Source organism: Haematobia irritans, chromosome 3, assembly GCF_050003625.1.
Source record: "Haematobia irritans isolate KBUSLIRL chromosome 3, ASM5000362v1, whole genome shotgun sequence".
In the NCBI taxonomy this organism is placed as follows: Eukaryota; Metazoa; Arthropoda; class Insecta; order Diptera; family Muscidae; genus Haematobia; species Haematobia irritans.
Genome location: NC_134399.1, coordinates 141,907,722 through 141,928,187, shown reverse-complemented (window position 1 = coordinate 141,928,187; position 20,466 = coordinate 141,907,722). Strand labels below are relative to the sequence as shown.

General features: G+C 33.1%; 1 protein-coding gene across 1 annotated transcript in view; it reads left to right on the top strand.

The window, feature by feature from the left end:
- The first annotated feature begins 400 nt into the window (after positions 1–400).
- LOC142229431 (uncharacterized) overlaps positions 401–20,466 on the top strand; it is a 64,585-nt gene continuing 44,519 nt past the window's right edge. Inside the window, exon 1 of the mRNA XM_075299993.1 lies at positions 401–847. Coding sequence (XP_075156108.1) covers positions 796–847 — 52 coding nt within the window. The 5' untranslated portion in view covers positions 401–795. The remainder of the gene's footprint in view (positions 848–20,466) is intronic.

Genomic DNA, 20,466 nt, shown 5'->3' with positions numbered 1-20,466 from the left:
GGACAGTTATACATTGGAAATATTACGAAATTATAAAATAAAGATTTTGAGGATAGAATTTGTGTTAATAATATTGCGTTCGCCAGACAAATATTGATAAGGGTTTTAATGCTGGAGCTAGAAAAGTATGCGAACAGACCTGATAAAAAATAATGACATTTTTAATATTAAAAAATTAATCAGCGGATAAAATGGACGAAGCGACTCTTAGGCCTTATTCTCTAATGGTGAGTTTCTTTGTGTCTACTCCCAATAACGCTCAAACATAAATTTCACCACGTTACACCATTCAAGTAGAAGAGAAAATGTTTCAATGGTAGTTTGTTATCTGCGTTATCATTCTCCTAAAATCTTTATGACATATCTGTATATGTCAAAATTGTTTTTTATTTATTTTGTATTCTCTTTCTGTTATGTTGTGTATTTTTGATTGTTATTTCATTTTTATTTATTCAATAAGTTTTTTTTTTCTCAAAATAAAATTCTGGAAAAAACATTTATTTGAAAAAACTGCCAGAAAAGAAATTCCAAGTGCAATATTTCTAGACAAAGAAAGTAAAACATATTGGATTTCATTTGTAATCGATCTGACAAAGGCCATATATTGGTTAAGTTTTTTTTGGTAAATTTCAACAATTTTTGTATTCAATGAGTGTAATAACTAAAATTTGAAAGAACTTAAATCTATAACGAAAATTTAGTGACGAGCATTTGTTTGTGAAACTATAAGCATTTGGAATCTTAACGAAAACATTTAACAAAACGACGAGATATTTGCTTTCTCAATGGCCGCTCATGAAAGACTATTTTCAATGCCTCTACCATCGCCGAAGAATACTTGCAGCAAGTAAGTACAACAAAATTATAGTAGATCAAATAAAACATGGAAAACCCTAATGAAGATCCATGCTGGTTAAGACCTCTTTTGAATCTCAATGACATGCGCTAAAGACCAGAGACGGTCTGTATCAAACTTTTTTAGGTTTGCGACTGTCGCAAAGTTGTAAACGTCGTAAACGTCACATACGCGTCGTAAATGTAGAAAAAGTAACAAAAGTCGCAAACTGAAAATACTTTAGTCGCGTCGGCTAGGCAGCGAATTCGATGATATCCAAGACGATGGTAGGTGCGAAGAAGTTTCAATTCTTAGGAATGTTCACAATTTTCGGTTTTAGTCACCACATTTTCCCTATTGCCTTTTGCACGAGTACAGGGTAACCGTGGATTTTCTCGTCCTTTCTTAGCTTTAAGTTCAGTCTCCTGTCCAATATAACTCCAAGGTATTTTACACACTCACTAACGGGAATTTCGATACCACCTAAGAAAATAGGCTTGACCATGGGAAAACGTTCACAAATTTCTGCAGAAACTCACAGCAAATGCTGTCAAACTAAATTAAAAAATGTTCAGGATTTCTTCTATTCAAAATTTGGTTTTCTACAGTAGGTTTACGACTTTTGCGACATACGTATTATACCATCGCAAACGTATGTCGCAAAAGTCACAGTTTGTGACAGGCCAACCCTGCTAAAGACACCTTTATTGTTTTAAAAGATTAATTTTGATTAGTTATTGAAAAAAAAACGACTATTTGAGGAATCTCGTTTGGGGTATCAGATAAACAGTTTTTTATTTAATATTAATATGGGTTTTTATCATATAGGGCGAAAGTAAATCAAATAAGATTCACGTTATTTTAAAGGGTGATTCTTTTGAGGTTAGGATTTTCATGCATTAGTATTTGACAGATCACGTGGGATTTCAGACATGGTGTCAAAGAGAAAGATGCTCAGTATGCTTTGACATTTCATCATGAATAGACTTACTAACGAGCAACGCTTGCAAATCATTGAATTTTATTACCAAAATCAGTGGCAGAAAATCCGCTTTTTTATCGACAAATTTTGTTCAGCGATGAGGCTCATTTCTGGTTGAATGGCTACGTAAATAAGCAAAATTGCCGCATTTCGAGTGAAGAGCAACCAGAAGCCGTTCAAGAACTGCCCATGCATCCCGAAAAATGCACTGTTTGGTGTGGTTTGTACGCTGGTGGAATCATTGGACCGTATTTTTTCAAAGATGCTGTTGGACGCAACGTTACGGTGAATGGCGATCGCTATCGTTCGATGCTAACAAACTTTTTGTTGCCAAAAATGGAAGAACTGAACTTGGTTGACATGTGGTTTCAACAAGATGGCGCTACATGCCACACAGCTCGCGATTCTATGGCCATTTTGAGGGAAAACTTCGGAGAACAATTCATCTCAAGAAATGGACCGGTAAGTTGGCCGCCAAGATCATGCGATTTGACGCCTTTAGACTATTTTTTGTGGGGCTACGTCAAGTCTAAAGTCTACAGAAATAAGCCAGCAACTATTCCAGCTTTGGAAGACAACATTTCCGAAGAAATTCGGGCTATTCCGGCCGAAATGCTCGAAAAAGTTGCCCAAAATTGGACTTTCCGAATGGACCACCTAAGACGCAGCCGCGGTCAACATTTAAATGAAATTATCTTCAAAAAGTAAATGTCATGGACCAATCTAACGTTTCAAATAAAGAACCGATGAGATTTTGCAAATTTTATGCGTTTTTTTTTTTTAAAAAAGTTATCAAGCTCTTAACAAATCACCCTTTAATAAATATTTAAATAAATGCCTTTGCAAATATTGTATTTTAAATATAAATTTTGCGTATTTGATTTTATTAAAGTCCTTTAAAAACGTCTTGACGACAACTTAAAATTTCAAATTCAGATTCAACTTCAAGCTGAAATTATGCTATGTTTTCGATTCGACCTTTTTAACTGTTTTCAAACATCTATTATTATTTTTGCTCAATTAAGGTCATGTATTTTAATGCGAATAAATAAATATTTTTTTTCGCATTAAAATATATGACCTTAAATGCTCAAAAATAATAATAGATGTTTGAAAGCAATTTCATTAATTTTGAAGAATTTTTCTCAATTAAGTTGACCTTAGTCAAACTAAATTTTCTTTTAAGATACCCATTTTTAAGCCATTCATTGAAACATTTATCGTCTTTTGGAAAAGGAAAACAATTTTATATTAGAAAAAAAAACGCCTTCTATGTTAAGCAAATCTTTGGACTTACGCTAATATTATTTTCAGTGTTGTTTTGCTTCAAACGTTGTACAAAAAGTACAACACAATGTCACATATTCACTCCGAAAATTTTGAAATTTTGGACAGAAAGTACAATTAGCAATATGTGCGAATTTTTGTGAAAATCGGTGCAGATTTCAATATAGGCCTCATATATATGTATGTTTATTCGATGGAAAACATATGGTTAGATTATCCACTGCTAAATCGAAAGAAAAAAATTAAAATGCCAAAGTTACTCTAATTCGTATTTATCGCCCGATAAATCATAAATTCACTTTTGCGAAATTACATAAAAATGGCTTTAAATTTAACCCTCTAATGCCTTTAGGCGGGCTTCATTTAGTAAGGAAGCTTTTAGTAAAACACACCTTAAGACAACAAAAATGGGCAAAATAAAAAGAAAACTTATTTGAAACTATTCAAGAGGCTTTGCAGCATGTGCTGAATTTTACCGTATTCATTTTTATTGCTTAGTTCTCTTGCTTTTGTGTCGTTAACATTGAAAATTTAATCAGCTGGCAAAAAAATTGGGGCATTAGAGGGTTAAATACATCCATATTTCGCTCCACCATAAGATGGGGGTATATTAACTTAGTCATTCCGTTGTAACACATCGAAATATTGGTCTCAGACCCCATATAGTATATATTCTGGGTCGCGGTGAAATTTTGTGTCGATCTAGCCAGGTTCGTCCGTCAGTCTGTTGAAATCACGCTAACTTCCGAACGAAAGAATCTATTAACCTGAAACTTGGCAAAAGTAGTTGTTATTGATGTAGGTCCGATGGTATTGCAAATGCGCCATATCGGACCATCGTTTAGTCCCCAAATAAATCGACCTCCAGATTTGGCTTGCGGAGGCTCTAAGAGGAGCAAATATTATCAAATCCCGTTGAATTTTGATAAGAGGTGTTAGTATATGCCCCCAAAACAATCCTGCAAAAATTGGTCCATAATAATCCCATACAAACCGATACCAAGATTTTTCTTGTGGAGCTTCCTTGAACTCAAATTTTATCCAATCCTGTTTAATTTTGGTATGTGGTCTCTAAGAACCACGCAAAATTGGTTCATATCGGTCTATAATTATATATACACATTTGGCTAGCGGAGCTACTTGTCGAAGAAAATTTCATCCGATCCCCAGATTTAATTTTCAGAGCCTTTTGGAGGTGCAAATTTCATCTGACCCGGTTTAAATTGCAGGCATTGTGTTAATATATGGCCTGTAACAACCCTGCAAAAATTAGTCCAAATCGGTAGATAATTATATATGTGCCTTACAATTATAAATGTGCCCGATCCCAAGTGTTGATTTTCTGCAAATTTCTTCCTATCGTGTTGAAATTTAGCCCTTGTGGATTTGAAATCACGGTTGCCACTCGAACCAAAAATAATCTACCAAAATTTTGAGAAAATTTTACCAAAAAACTACAAAAAATATTTATTAAATAAAAAATTTTTATGTCCCTAACATAGAAAAGTTTGTCAACATTTTTTTCATATATGTTACAATTTTGTTAATATTTTATTTCTATAGATATTTTTGTAAAGATTTTATCTAAAGAAAATTTCACAAGATTTTATTTCTAAATAATATTTTGTCAAAATTGTATTTCTATAGAAAACTTTGTCAAAATGTTGGGAGCCACCGTGGTGCAATGGTTAGCATGCCCGCCTTGCATACACAAGGTCGTGGGTTCGATTCCTGCTTCGACCGAACACTAAAAAGTTTTTCAGCGGTGGATTATCCCACCTCAGTAATGCTGGTGACATTTCTGAGGGTTTCTAAGCTTCTCTAAGTGGTTTCACTGCAATGTGGAACGCCGTTCGGACTCGGCTATAAAAAGGAGGTCCCTTGTCATTGAGCTTAACACGGAATCGGGCAGCACTCAGTGATAAGAGAGAAGTTCATCAATGTGGTATCACAATGGACTGAATAGTCTTAAGTGAGCCTGATACATCGGGCTGCCACCTAACCTAACCTTGTCAAAATGTTATCTTTGTAGAAAATTTTGTCAATATTTTATTTCCGAAGGAAATTTTGTCAAAATTTTATATCTATAGAAAATTTTGTGAAAATTTTATTTCCAAAGAAAATTTTGTCAAAATTTTATTTCTATAGAAAATTTTATTAAAATTTTATTTCTACAGAAAATTTTGTCAAAATTTTATTTCTATAGAAAATTTTGTCAACATTTTATTTCTACAGAAAATTTTGTTAACATTTTATTTCTATAGAAAATGTTGTCAAAATTTTATTTCTATAGAAAATTTTTTAAAAATTTTATTTCTGCAGATCATTTTGTCCAAATTTCATTTCTATAGAAAATTTTGTGAAAATTTGATTTCTATAGTACATTTTGTCAAAAGTCTATTTCTATACAAAATTGTCAACATTTTATTTGTATAGAACATTTTGTCAAAATTTTATTTCTATTGAAAATTTTGTCAAAATTTTATTTTTATAGAAAATTGTGTCAAAAATTTTTTTCTATAGAAAATTTTCAAATTTTATTTCTATAGAAAATTTTGTCAAAAGTCTATTTCTATAGAAAATTTTGTCAAAAGTCTATTTCTATAGAAAATTATTAAAATTTTATTTCTATTCATGAAGTACGTCTTAGTTGAAGAGGAATAATGTGTAAATTTTCTACCAAAATATCAAGAATTCTACCAATCTACCAAACAACAAAAAATCTACCATTTATGGTAGAATTCTACCAACTGTTGTTGGAAATCCATTTTTATAGGACAAATGACAGTTGAAATCTAGTTAAAGTGGATTTTGGAAGTGTAATGTGAATGAGGTATAATAAGATATCTATATACACGAAGAGAAGGAATATGATCACCCAAACATGCTTCAAGAGCAAAATGTTTGGGGTGATCATATTCCTTCTCTGGGTGTATGTATTTAGAGAGCCAAATTTTTACCGGATCGGATGAAATGCAATCCTCTATGAAGCTACAGAAATTAAATTTGGGGTCGGTTTAAATGAGGGCTATATATAATTTTTGCATGGTGCTAAAAAACCATATGTTGCCATCAAGCGTATCCGATAAAATTTGCACCTTTACACTGAAAAAAAAAATATTATCGTGAGGTCAAAGATTTCATGCCTTTAAAATACGAATGCAAATTTTGCTTAACATAGAAGACGCATTTCTCTAATGTAAAGTTTTTTTTTTCCTTGTCCAAAAGTCGATAAACTAGGACATGTTTTTCAACACTTTAGTTTGAAGACGCTTTTTACTTGAAACATAGCATAATTTCTACTAGAAGTGGAGTCTGAATTTGGAAAATAATTTTTTTTTTTAACTCGTTTTTAAAAGACTTTGAAGAAAAAAGCTGAAAAATTGAAAAATTAAAATTCACTTCCTAGAAGCAAGTACACAAAACCCAAAATTAAAAGAGAATTGTGTCTTAAAAGTATCCTTACTTGTATACTCCGCTTCTTTGGCTCGGAATCAATACCAAAATTGTTAAAGTAAAGACACAATCTTTGGAACCGGGCATGCTTTTTTCAGTGTAGGAAGCTTTGGAAATGAAATCTAGGAATCGGTATATATTCAAGCTCATTTTGACTATATTAATTGCGTCAATTAATTTTTTAATTGACGTTGGTGATTGATACAACCATGTCTGTGATTGAAGACATTTCAATTAAGAATTAATTTCTCCTATAAATTTCGGGAAAACAAACATTATTTGAAAAATTTTGAAAAAAATATATTTTTTCAATACTTGTGCTCCTGTATAGAAATACCAAAATTTTCCACTAAAACCAATCGAATATTCTTATCAATCAATCAAATAAATACCAAATAGACTTTCTATACAGATTCTAATGTTCAAAATGACAGCACGTTTTTATCATTTGACGTCACCATACTTAGCACCTATTCAAGCGATTCCTGCTACCGTATAGTTACTTAGTCATTATATCAATCGATTGCAGATGCATTTGGAATTGCCAATATGTCTATGAATATTCGAAGAAGAAACAATTCAACAATATTTGAGGAGAATTGATTTAAATCCGCCGAAAAATGATCTAACGCATCTTTTATTGTTAAATAGCGTGTAAAGCCACAAATGTGCTAAAAGCCAAGACAATCTACTACATTAACCACATATTGATGTGTTAATTTGTGTTTGATAGGATCACCGTGGTTACAGAATGAAATTTTCAGAGTTGTCAGTTATTTCAATATTATGATTATGATTGGTAAATTACTCAATATTTCCACTTTGTAATATCTGAGTAAACTTGATTAAATAATTCCATATAAATGTTTGTAATATAAAATTTTCCTTCCGCGCACCTTTCCGCTTGAGGATTTATCGTTATTTAATAACCGTAAACGTTTTTAATCTGTCAATTAATTCTATTGAATGATTAATCGTTCATTATAATGCAAAAGTGATTTTTTACTATAGTCCATATTGTCAGTAGCTGTCGTATGGGAAGTGCTAGACATATCGACGTCTTTTCATTCCATTGTGGTGATTACAGCACGTGATATAGATTAATAACATTATTAAAGGTTCTTTTGTTAAGATTGTAGTTTGCTTTGATTGAAAATCTTTAATTCATGAATGGGTTCAGGGGAAAAAAACAAACAGTGAAAACACCAGCAGATAGGTATACATTTTCATGAAGATCTGTTAAAATTGTTTTCTGATAGGCATCAGGACGGATTCTTAGTTCTATTCGTTTATATAATTTGGAATATTCAAGGAAGTTTTTACTGGCAAAAATGCCCATTGGGTTTACATTGCTCGTAATGCGCAACTATAAGTTTATCCGGCCGAAAGGTCAGAGATTTAAAAAAATCATACAGTGTGGGCAAACGCTACTTCTGCGATTATAAAAATTGTAATCGATCATATTAACAAGCTGCAGTATCGATTATGTTTTCGAACATAACTTATCGTGTGGTCAGTATCTGGGATATGTCTCGAAAAGTTGAACACGGGCATTATCATCCGGATAAATTTATAGTATGAACAGCTCAGAAGATTGTTACGAGAGCACAGTATTATGCTTTAATTTCCTTAAAGTGATCAGATCCAATAAACTAGCTCCATGCGGGATACAACTCTAGTTCTCACGCTCTCATTCACGCTAAAAATTCACTATTAAGAAAACGACCTGCACTTTCAGCATAAAATTTAAGCTCAAAAGCCAACTCACTCACACTACTTCAATCGTGATTCTAATCATGATACCAGCTTTCCAAACGTTTTATTTTTTGCCTATACGAATTTTAATTTCTAATCAACTAAATTGTTTTTTTTTTTGCCAATATTATTATTCCACAATTATTATTCGAAGAATTTGAAAAACGAAAAATATTAATTCCATTATTAGCTTAATAATTTTAAACTAATACCACTTTTCGATTGATAAGTAAACTGTTGCGGAAGGTGTTAACTCGTGTGACTTATTCATCATTTTTATGAGATGACGTTTCCCACAGTACTCTGTACATACAGTCAGTAATAGAGAGAACTAAGATTTGTAAACTAAAATTTCCAAAATCATATAAATAAAAATCCCCTACGATTATCTATGTAGTGGGACATATACGTGTGGGTGATGGTTGGGGGCGGTTATTGTTTGAACATGACCTGCTATTTGGCTATTTTTAAAAAATAATTCACTCATCATCTTCGGTACTTGAATTCGTAATGAAGTTACGTGTAGTGACGTAGACATTCACACCAATAATTGTGCTAATTTCTATTTGTTTGAATAGTTGATGAGCTCCTCACCATTCACACTCATACCACCAACACTCCTTTAACTTAATGCAGATAATGATGTATAGGATATTTATACATTCCGAAAAAAAAACAGGGACTACGACATGTCAAAAGACGTCATCATGACAATTGTTTATTTGTGTCGCTCATTAGGAATTAGATAAAAAGGGGAAAAAGAGGCATTAGTGAGGGTGGTTGGTTGGTAGGTTGCTGAGCAATGATTTTGATGACGCCGTTGTAGAAAGGGGGCATTTCCAATGACCAATATTTTACTACACATATGTGCGAAAATTATGTGTAATTGCCGATTGTTTATAAATCATAAAAAAGTGTAAATAGCGCCTGTAAACAAATTACTAACATTTATGGTTATTGTTAGAAAAATCTATTATATGGCAACTTATGAATGAATTTATTTTTAGAATAAGTTCTAAAATTGGATAAGCACAAGGTGTTATTGGCAAATACATGTATTGCTATATCTCTCACATGCGTTGCCTCTTTATTGATGTTTGTAGAGAGTGAGACAAGAGAATATCTCTTTAAATTTAACGTATAATAATTTTAGACTCCCTGATGCCCTGTTCCTGTAAATCGAACGAATTCCCATGTGAAAGAAAACCAGTCACTCGCATTGTACGGTTTTCTATGTTGGTTTTTGGCAGCCACAATATTGCAATGGTTAGCATGTCGGCCTTGCATTCTAAGAGTTATGAGTTCAATCCCAGTATCGACCAAACACCAAATAAATGTTCCCCTCTTACTAATGATGGTTATACATCTTTACGTGATTGCAATGCAATTGGAATACGGTTGCCACTCGAGTCAAAAGTAATTTACCAAAATTTGAAAAAAAAAACACCAACCAAAAAAATCTACTTTTGCACAATTTTATTTCTATAGAAAATTTGTCAAATTCAATTTCTATGGAAAATTTTGTCAAAATTTTTATTGCTATAGAAAATTTTGTCAAAATTTGATTTCTATAGAAAATTTTGTCAAAATTTTATTTTTATAGAAAATTTTGTCAAAATTTTATTTCTATTGAAAATTTTGTCAAAATTTTATTTCTATAGAACATTTTGTCAAAATTTTATTTCTATAGAACATTTTGTCAAAATTTTATTTCTCAAGACAATTTTGTCAAAATTTTATTTCTATAGAAAGTTTTGTCAAAATTTTATTTCAATAGAAAATTTTGTCAACATTTTATTTCAATAGAAAATTTTGCCAAAATATTACTTCTATAGAAAAGTTTGTCAACATTTCAGTTCTATAGATAATTTAGTCAACATTTCAGTTCTATAAAATAACAGTTTGGCTGATAAGTTCCCGGTCTGACACATAGATGGCGTCGCTAGTATTAAATGCATATTATATAGTACCAACCTTCAAATGATTCGTGTACTTCAATGATTCGTGTTAAATTTTGACGTCTGTAAGTCCATTAGTTTGTGAGATAGAGCGTCTTTTGTGAAGCAACTTTTGTTATTGTGAAAAAATGGAAAAAAGGATTTTCGTGTTTTGATAAAATACTGTTTTCTGAAGGGAAAAAATACGGTGGAAGCAAAAACTTGGCTTGATAATGAGTTTCAGGACTCTGTCCCAGGGAAATCAACAATAATTGATTGGTATGCAAAATTCAAGCGTGGTGAAATGAGCACGGAGGACGGTGGACGCAGTGGAAGAAAGAGGTGGTTACCGACGAAAACATCAAAAAAATCTACAAAATGATTTTGAATGAGCGTAAAATGAAGTTGATCGAGATAGCAGAGGCCTTAAAGATATCAAGGGAACGTGTTGGTCATATCATTCATGAATATTTGGATATGCGGAAGCTCTGTGCCAAATGGGTGCCGCGCGAGCTCACATTTGACCAAAAAAAAAAAAAAACAACGTGTTGATTATTCTGAGCGGTGTTTGCAGCTGTTAACTCGTAATACACCCGAGTTTTTCCGTCGATATGTGACAAGGGATTAAACATGGCTCCATCACTACACTCCTGAGTCCAATAGACAGTCGGCTGATTGGACAGCGACCGGTGAAACGTCTCCGAAGCTTGGAAAAACTCAAAAGTCCACTGGCAAAGTAATGGCCTCTGTTTTTTGGGATGCGCATGGACTATTATATGGCGTTATTGGAGCGTTTGAAGGTCGAAATCGCGGCAAAACGGCCCCATATGAAGAAGAAAAAAATGTTGTTCCACCAAGATAACGGACCGTGCCACAAGTCATTGAGAACGATGGCAAAAATTCATGAATTGGGCTACGAATTGCTTCCCCACCCACCGTATTCTCCAGATCTGGCACCCAGCGACTTTTTCTTTTTCTCAGACCTCAAAAGGATGCTCGCAGGGAAAAAATTTGGCTGTACTGAAGAGGTGATCGCTGAAACTGAGGTCTATCTTGAGGAAAACCCGAAGGAGTACTACCAAATTGGTATCAAAAAATTGGAAGGTCGTTATAATCGTTGTATCGCTCTTGAACGGAACTATGTTGAATAATAAAAACGAATTTTGGCAAAAAAATGTGTTTTTCTTTGTTAGACCGGGGACTTATCAGCCAACCTGTTATTTTGTCAAAATTTTATTTCTATAAAAAATTAGTCAAAATTTTATTTTTATAGAAAATTTTGTAAAAATTTTATTTCTATTGAAAATTTTGTCAAAATTTTATTCTTGCTGCAGAAAATTTTGTCAAAATTTTATTTCTATAGAATATTTTGTCAAAATTTTATTTATCAATAAAATTTCGTGTCAAAATTTTATTTCTATAGAAAGTTTTGTCAGAATTTTATTTCAATAAAAAATTTTGTCAAAATATTACTTCTATAGAAAATTTTGTCAACATTTCAGTTCTATAGATAGTTTAGTCAACATTTCAGTTCTATAGAATATTTTGTCAAAATTTTATTTCTAAAAAAATTAGCCAATTTTTTTTTATAGAAAATTTTGTAAAAATTTTATTTCAACAGAAATTTTGTCAAAATTTTATTTCTATAGAAAATTTTGTCAACATTCAAGTTCTTTAGATAATTTTTTCAACATTTCAGTTCTATAGAATATTTTGTGAAAATTTTATTTCTATAGAAAATATTTTCAAAATTTTATTTCTATAGAAAATTTTGTTAAAATGTTATTTCTATAGAAAATGTTGTCAACATTTTATTTTGTGAAGTTCCTCTTAGTTGGAAAGGAATATTTTGCGAAATCTACCAAAACTTCAAGAATTCTACCAATCTACACTGAAAAAAATATTGTCGTGAGGTCAAAGATTTCATGTCTTTAAAGTGCAAATTTTTCTTAGCATAGAAGACGCATTTCTCTTATATAAAGTGTTTTATCTTGTCCAAAAGTCGATAAACTTTTCAATGAACTCGTATTATCCTTATAATTAAGTGATTTGACTTAAAAATGAGTATCATAACATTAAAGAAAAAATGTTTGGGCTAAGTTCAACTTGACTTTAATAATTCAGAAAAGTTATTTAAATTTAATGAAATTGTCTTTAAATTTGTTGTCTTTTTGCATCTTGACTACAAAGCAAAAAACTGTTCAAATGTAGGGCATGTTTTTCAAAACTTTATTTTAAAGAAGTTTTTTACTTGAAATATAGCATAATTTCTACTGGAATTCGAGACTTAATTTGGAAAATAAAGTTGTCGTTAACTCGTTTTTAAAGGACTTTGATAGCATATAAAGAAAAAAGGATGAGAAGGCGAAAAATTAAAATTTGCTTCCTAGAAGCAAGTACACGAAACCCAAATTTAAAAGAGAATTGTATCTTAAAAGTATCCTTACTTGTATTCTCTGCTTCTTTGGTTCGGAATCAGTACCAATTTTTTGAAACTAATGAAAAAATTGATTATTATTTTTGATCCGTTTATTAGTTTCAAAATTTTCCCATCTAATTAAGCTATCAGACCTAAGGTTGTTTTCCGCAAATAAAAAGACTTTTTTATTGCATTGTTCCCAACGTTTCGACAATTTTTGTTGTCTTCTTCAGGGGAGTTCGTCTATTAAATAAAAACACATTATACTTTTGTACCTTAACAACACCATAAAACATTTCCACTTACAATATTGTTGGAACCGGGCATGCTTTTTTTTCAGTGTACAAATCAATAAAAAATCTACTGTTTGTATGAAATTCTAAGACGATCCATCGATGTCCGTCTGTCTGATGTACACGGATGAAAAAGACTGTTTTTCATATGTTTGGCTATAAACATTATATGTTTGGAACACAAATTTTTAAACACAATATTATTGAGTGCAAGCATATAATGTTCATAAACTAGCATAACATGTTTGGGACATATATGTTAATATGTTAGAACATATTATGTTTGGGACATAAAATGTTTGTAAATATAATATGCTTGGATGCAAACATATATTAATTTAGAAATAGCCTATAAACATATATGTGTTTAGTAGCTTGGAGCGCTATTTAACAGGGAGCGATATTGAATTAAGTCGGTGGTTGTTGCTTGTTATTACAAAATTAACATTTTATTTTTCCTTGGGCAATTGATCAGCTACTTCTTTGATCCTTACAAACTGTGTGGTCCGCTGTTCGAATCCCCGTCCGGCAAAAGGTACAATAAAAATAAAATCTCGTGGAAGTGAGAAAGATGTCGGGGAATATACAATTGGGCAGAAACAAAATTTTGAGCATTCAGGTCGAAAACCTATGTTGTTAGCACCTATATTACCTGTTTATTTTCATAATTCATTATGATTGTAAATATATAAATAAATAAATAAAATTTTGAGCACAATATTGTTTGGGAGAATTTTTTTAAGCATATAATATTTTTGGGTGCAAAATGCTTCCAAATATATTATATGGTCACATAATAACATATTGTTTTTTGGAAGACAACATTATTGAATTTGGATGCAAAAATACAAAATGTTTGGAACTTAGACTACCCAAACATATATTGTTTAGACCAATATGCTTTCAAACATATTATATATTGGTAGAGATCAAACATATAAATGTTTGGGCAATACCCAAAAATGTATATGCTTGAAGCAAAATATGTTTGGGAGTATATGTTACAGAAGCGATTTTTTGTAAGGGTGTAGTTGAGCTAAAACCTTCAATAATTAAGCTATCATGCTGATATTTTTGCACAATCACGTTTGTTTGTCTGCAGGTCAAGTACGAAGATCAGCAATAACGGAGCATGTTTTGATATAAACCGATCTCCCGATTTGACTTCTTTAGAATTTGCCACTACTTTCATGACATTTCTTTGAGATTGTAAATTTTACGATTTTATGAAGCCTTCATTCTTTCATCCTATTTGCTTGAAAATTAAAATCTGAAAGTATTTTAGTTCCAGCAGGAGTTGTGTCAATTGTAGTTTATATCGACCAATCTCCCGATGTGACTTTTTAAACTCAACATATTTAGGGCACATATATGACACTAAATATCATTAACATTAGTGTAGTATTAAATAGTGTATTATTATATAGACTCATTATTATTAATAGACTTCTTCCATCTACAGAATTTAGGTCTCAAATCTTGAACGCTATAGGTATTTACCTTGATACTAGTGAAATTGATTCAAAAATCATTTAACTTCAGTAATAGTATATTTTAATAATCAATGAGTTTTATTTATAATCTGCAATAAGAGTACTCAAAATCCTATTAATTTCTTAAATTAATTTCTTCTACCTTTTGTTATTGTTTTATGTAACAATATATTATTTCTTTATGCAACACACACGACAGTAAGAATATGCAAAGGGCAACAGAAGCAACAAAAATTTTGCATTATTCACATTTTCATTAGCATTTTTTAGTTCCAACATTGTACGATTTAATGAGCAACTAAAAAGAGGAAAAGGCAATCGAATAGGAAACGCACTGAAGTAGTTTTTTTATGTTGTGGTATTAACCCATTAATGAACACGACCGAACGTTTAAAGAGATGATACAATGTATAAATGACAATGCCAGAAGGCCTGCGGGATATATAAACTATAATACACTATCATCGTGAACATTAATAAACTTTACACTGAAAATAATAAAGTCTATTAGTTTTAGTTTACTCGTTTTTTCATCATGTGCTATCAAAGTCCTTTAAAAACGTATTAACGGCAACTTAAGACACCACTTCAAGAAAAATTATGTTATGTTTCAAGTAAAAAACGTTTTTAAAATAATGTACTGAAATATATCCCATATTTTTGAAAGAATTTTTGTTTTGTAGTTAAGATAAAACAAGTATATATGGCCGTAAGTTCGGCCAGGCCTCCACCATGGATAGCGTAGAAACTTCTACGAAAGACTGTTATCCACAATCGAATTACTTGGATTGTGGTATCTTAAATCGTTTTCTAAATTGTGAGTTAGTCCACATGTGGTATATATTAGACAAAAAAGGTATGTGAAGGTAAGTCTACAAATAATTACGAATCGATATGGACTTTTGCACGGTACGTAGGGAGCCAGAATTGAAATATGGGGGTCGCTTATATGGGGGCTATATACAATTATGAACTTGATATGGACCAATTTTACGAATCGATATGGACTTTTGCACGGTACGTAGGGAGCCAGAATTGAAATATGGGGGTCGCTTATATTGGGGCTATATGCAATTATGAACTTGATATGGACCACTTTTTGTGTGATTGTGGATCGATTTATCTGAGGGCTATATATAACTATAGACCGATATGGATCTAGTTAGGCATGGTTGTTAACGACCATATACTAGCACAATGTACCAAATTTCAACTGACTCGGATGAAATTTGCTCCTGCAAGAGGCTCCAAAACCAAATCTCGGGATTGATATGGACCACTTTTGGCATGGTTGTTAAATATCATATACTACCACCACGTACCAAATTTCAACCAGATCGGACGAATTTTGCTTCTCCAAAAGGCACCAGAGGACAAATCTGGGGATCGGTTTATATGGGGGCTATATATAATTATGGACCGATTTCGAAAAATTTTTGCATGGGTGTTTGATGCCATATATTAACACCACGTGCCAAATATACACTGAATCAGATGAATTTTGGTCTTCCAAGAGGCTCCGGAGGTCAATTCTGGTGATCGGTTTGTATGGAGGCTATATAATTATGCACCGATGTGGACCAATTTTTGCATGGTCATTAGAGACCATATACTAACACCATGTACCAAATTTCAGCCGGATCGGATGAAATTTGCTTCTCTTAGAGGCTCCGCAAATCAAATCGGGGGATCGGTTTATATGGGGCTATATATAATTATTGACCGATGTGGACCAATTTTTGCATGGTTGTTAGAGCCGGTTCGGATGAAATTTGCTTCTCTTAGAGGGTCTGCAAGCCAAATTTGAGGGTCCGTTTATATGGGGGCTATACGTAAAAGTGGACCGATATGGCCCATTTGCAATACCATCCGACCTACATCAATAACAACTATTTGTGCCAATTTTCAAGTCGATAGCTTGTTTCGTTCGGAAGTTAGCGTGATTTCAACAGGCAGACGGACGGACGGACATGCTCAGATCGACTCAGAATTTCACTACGACCCAGAATATAATAGGTTGGTTTAACAAAGAAAAACACATTTTTTTTTGTCAAAATTCGTTTTTATTATTCAATATAGTTCCCTTTAAGAGCGATACCAAGATTATAACGACCTTCCAATTTTTTGATACCATTGTGGTAGTACTTCTTCGGTTTTGTCTCAAAATAGGCCTCAGCTTCGGCGATCACCTCTTCATTACAGCCAAATTTTTTCCCTGCGAGCATCCTTTTGAGGTCCGAGAACAAGAAAAGGTTACTGGGGGCCAGATCTGGAGAATAGGGTGGGTGGGGAAGCAATACCAATTCATGAATTTTTGCCATCGTTCTCAATGACTTGTGGCACGGTGCGTTGTCTTGGTGGAAGAACACTTTTTTTCTTCTTCATATGGGGCCGTTTTGCCGCGATTTCGACCATCAAACGCTCCAATAATGCCATGTAATAGTCACTGTTGATGGGTTTTCCCTTCTCAAGATAATCGATAAAAAATATTCCATGCGCATCCCACAAAACAGAGGTCATTACTTTGCCAGCGGACTTTTGAGTCTTTCCACGCTTCGGAGACGATTCACCGGTCGCTGTCCACTCAGCCGACTATCGATTGGACTCAGGAGTATGTTTCATCCATTGTCACATATCGACAAAAAACTCGGGTGTATTAAGAGTTAACAGCTGCAAACACCGCTCAGAATCATCAACACGTTGTTGTTTTTGGTCAAATGTGAGCTCGCGCGGCACCCATTTTGCACAGAGCTTCCGCATATTCAAATATTGATGAATGATATGACCAACACGTTCCTTTGATATCTTTAAGGCCTCTGTTATCTCGATCAACTTCATTTTACGGTCATTCAAAATCATTTTGTGGATTTTTTTTTTGTTTTCGTCGGTAACCACCACTTTCGGGCGTCCACTGCGTTCACCGTGCTCATTTCACCACGCTTAACTTTTGCATACCAATCAATTATTGTTGATTTCCCTGGGGCAGAATTCGGAAACTCATTATAAAGCCAAGTTTTTGCTTCCACAGGAAACAGTATTTTATCAAAACACGAAATACCTTTTTTCCATTTTTTTCACAATAACAAAAGTTGCTTCACAAAAGACGCTCTATCTCACAAACTAATTGACTTACAGACGTCAAATTTTGACACGAATCATTTGAAGGTTGGTACTATATAAAAATAATATGCATTTAATACTATCGACGCCATCTATGTGTCGGACCGGGGACTTATCAAATGCTCAAAACAAAGATTTCGCATTTATTCCGCGCTAACGTTTTTTATATGGAGTATAACAGTTTTTCGTGCGAAAACGTGATCTTAGTACTAGGCTTAACATACGAATACTCGCTTATGGAGTTCTAGATGTTACTCGAAGCTGACTAGTTTGTTTTGCGCTTTACTGTCTATTTCCATGTCATAACACCATATACCAATGGGTTAAGACAATCAAAACGATTGATAGTAGCCAATTAAAGTTGGAAGTTCTTTGACAATTTCAGTTTTGAATTGATGATCGGTTAAGTAAGGTGTTCGTTACAATTGAATCCAAGAAACGGAGTGTCAAAAGCCCATAATGAAAAATAATTTTCTTTCGTTTTAAAAGCAAAATAAAATTTGTATACAAGTGAATGGGGAATTTCCCATTAATTTAAAGTGATTAAGGATTAACAAAGTCAAAAAAGAAAAAGCCTAGAGCATGTTATTGTAAAAAAACCATCGATAAAGTATGTGCCACACGGATGATAATGTAATTTCATCATAACACTTTTCCCTTTCAACAAAATGCCACACTACTGGCATATCTAACGATCTTTACCACACAAGAACATTTTAGTTGTGAAGAGAAAAAATAGGAGAAAAAGACCAAGACTTTTGGTTTACTATAAGACGATGTCTTTGGAATTCATGAATGAATTACTGTAGACACTACTAGCAATAATACCTTCAGGCATGCCCTCTTTTGTCCCCACCTCATTTAGTGTAAACTCTAAAGAGAATCGCTATAGGAAGCTTGGCAAAATGCTGGTGGCATGTGGCCTAATGCAAAAATGAAAATTTTTGAAAAAAGAAGAAAAACGTCGTGAACAATACGTCTGCTGCCGCAGCCGCTAAGGCGGCGAAGTTACTTCCGTTTTGTGTGTCTGCGTAGGCCATCATTCCTTTGGGTCTCATCGATCACAACAAATAACCAGTGTTGGCCGTCAAAACAAAAACGCCAAGAACCAACCACCAACCAACCAGGCACCTATTCAACAAATAGACGGAAAGCACAAAAAATGTGTGGCCAAAACGAAAAAGAAACAAAAATAAATGGCAAAAAGTTGCATGAATGAATAATTTCCGCCAAGACCAACAAACAACAAAACGCAACAAATAAAAATAAATACACCAGAATAAAATAATAAAAAGCCAATTCCCTGATTGTGTGTTGTTTTTTTTTTACATAAAAGAACACAACAACATTAAATCGAAAACGAAATCAAAAACCAAACAATAACTTAAAATGCAAAACGTGAGAAGAAACATGTGCTCGCTTCCCCTCCAAAGCAGTAAAGACAGGTGTGATGCGAGTTTACGCGAACGCGCGCCTCCATCAAGCAAAACAAACGGGAATTGAATTCGTTTAGTTTAATCCGAAACTGTGAATTAATTAAATATGTTTTTAATGTTACAAAAAACTCCATTGAAAAATTTTTATGATACCTTTTTTGTGACGTCACAAATTAGATTTTATGGATCATATGAAACTGGTTTATATTATTTGTTACCCTGATTGAGGTTAACAGTGTTTGGAATAAAATATTTTTTTGTTAATTTAGTTAGATTAAAATTTACATATTTGCTTGGCTTTATATTGCTTGACAAGAAACAGTAAAAACGGAATTTCACATAACTTTCATAAATGGCGTAAATAATTTCATATCTATGAAAAGTTGTTAAAGCTTCGAAATAAAGTACGGTTGGATTTAATTATATACAATGTAGTTTTTATACCAGAAATTCATATATAACTAAAGTGCCTTGAATATTGATCCTCGGACCCCATTATATCGAGCAATTTCCCTGCAAAAAAATTTGTTCTTCTTACAATAATAGAAAAAACTATGTCCCAAAATCATGAACGAAAACTAACAAAACGGAAACGTTCACGAAAAGCGAAATGTTCACGGTTTTGTCCATGGCGAAATGTTCACGGTTTTGTCCATGGGTGTTCACGATTTCATGAACTGATTTCGTTATTCTTTGGTCAAGGGAAGCCTTGAAATAATCGTTAGACGTTCTTATGGCAACTCCGTCGGTGGTGCAATGTGCTAAGGCGACTGTTAACGCGTATGGAGCAGACAATCTAGTTTCGAGTCACCGTAGTGGATTTTCTATACCATGCGTCACACTGTGTAACAGAGTATATGTTTGCAACACTCAGAAGGAGACGAGATAGCCATACGGTGTTTTTGGCAATATTGCTCAGGGCCGACCCCTGAGTCGACCTAGCCATTTCTATCCGTCCGTCGGTCTATAAACACATTTTTGTGATCAAAGTCTAGGTCGCAGTTTTAGTTCAATCGACTTCAAGCACAAGTATGTGTTTTGGGTCAGAATAGAACCCTATTGATTTTGGAAGAAACCGGTTCAGTTTTAGGTATATCTCCTATACATATCTTTCGCCCCATTTCTACTAATATGGCTCCAGAAGCCAGAATTTAAGCCTGATTTGCTTAAAATTTTGCACAAGAAGTGCAATTAATAGTGTCGTAAAGTGTGCGGAATTTTGTTGAAATCGGTTCAGATTTAGATATAGCTCCCATATATATCTTTCGCCGGATATACACTTATATGGGCCCAGAAGCCAGAGTTTTACCCTGATATGCTTTAAATTTTCTGCAGGGAATAGAATTAACGTTCTCGATATATATGCCAATTTTGGTTGAAATCGGTTCAGATTTAGATATAGCTCCCATATATATCTTTCGTCCGATTTACACACATATGACTCCTGGGGTCA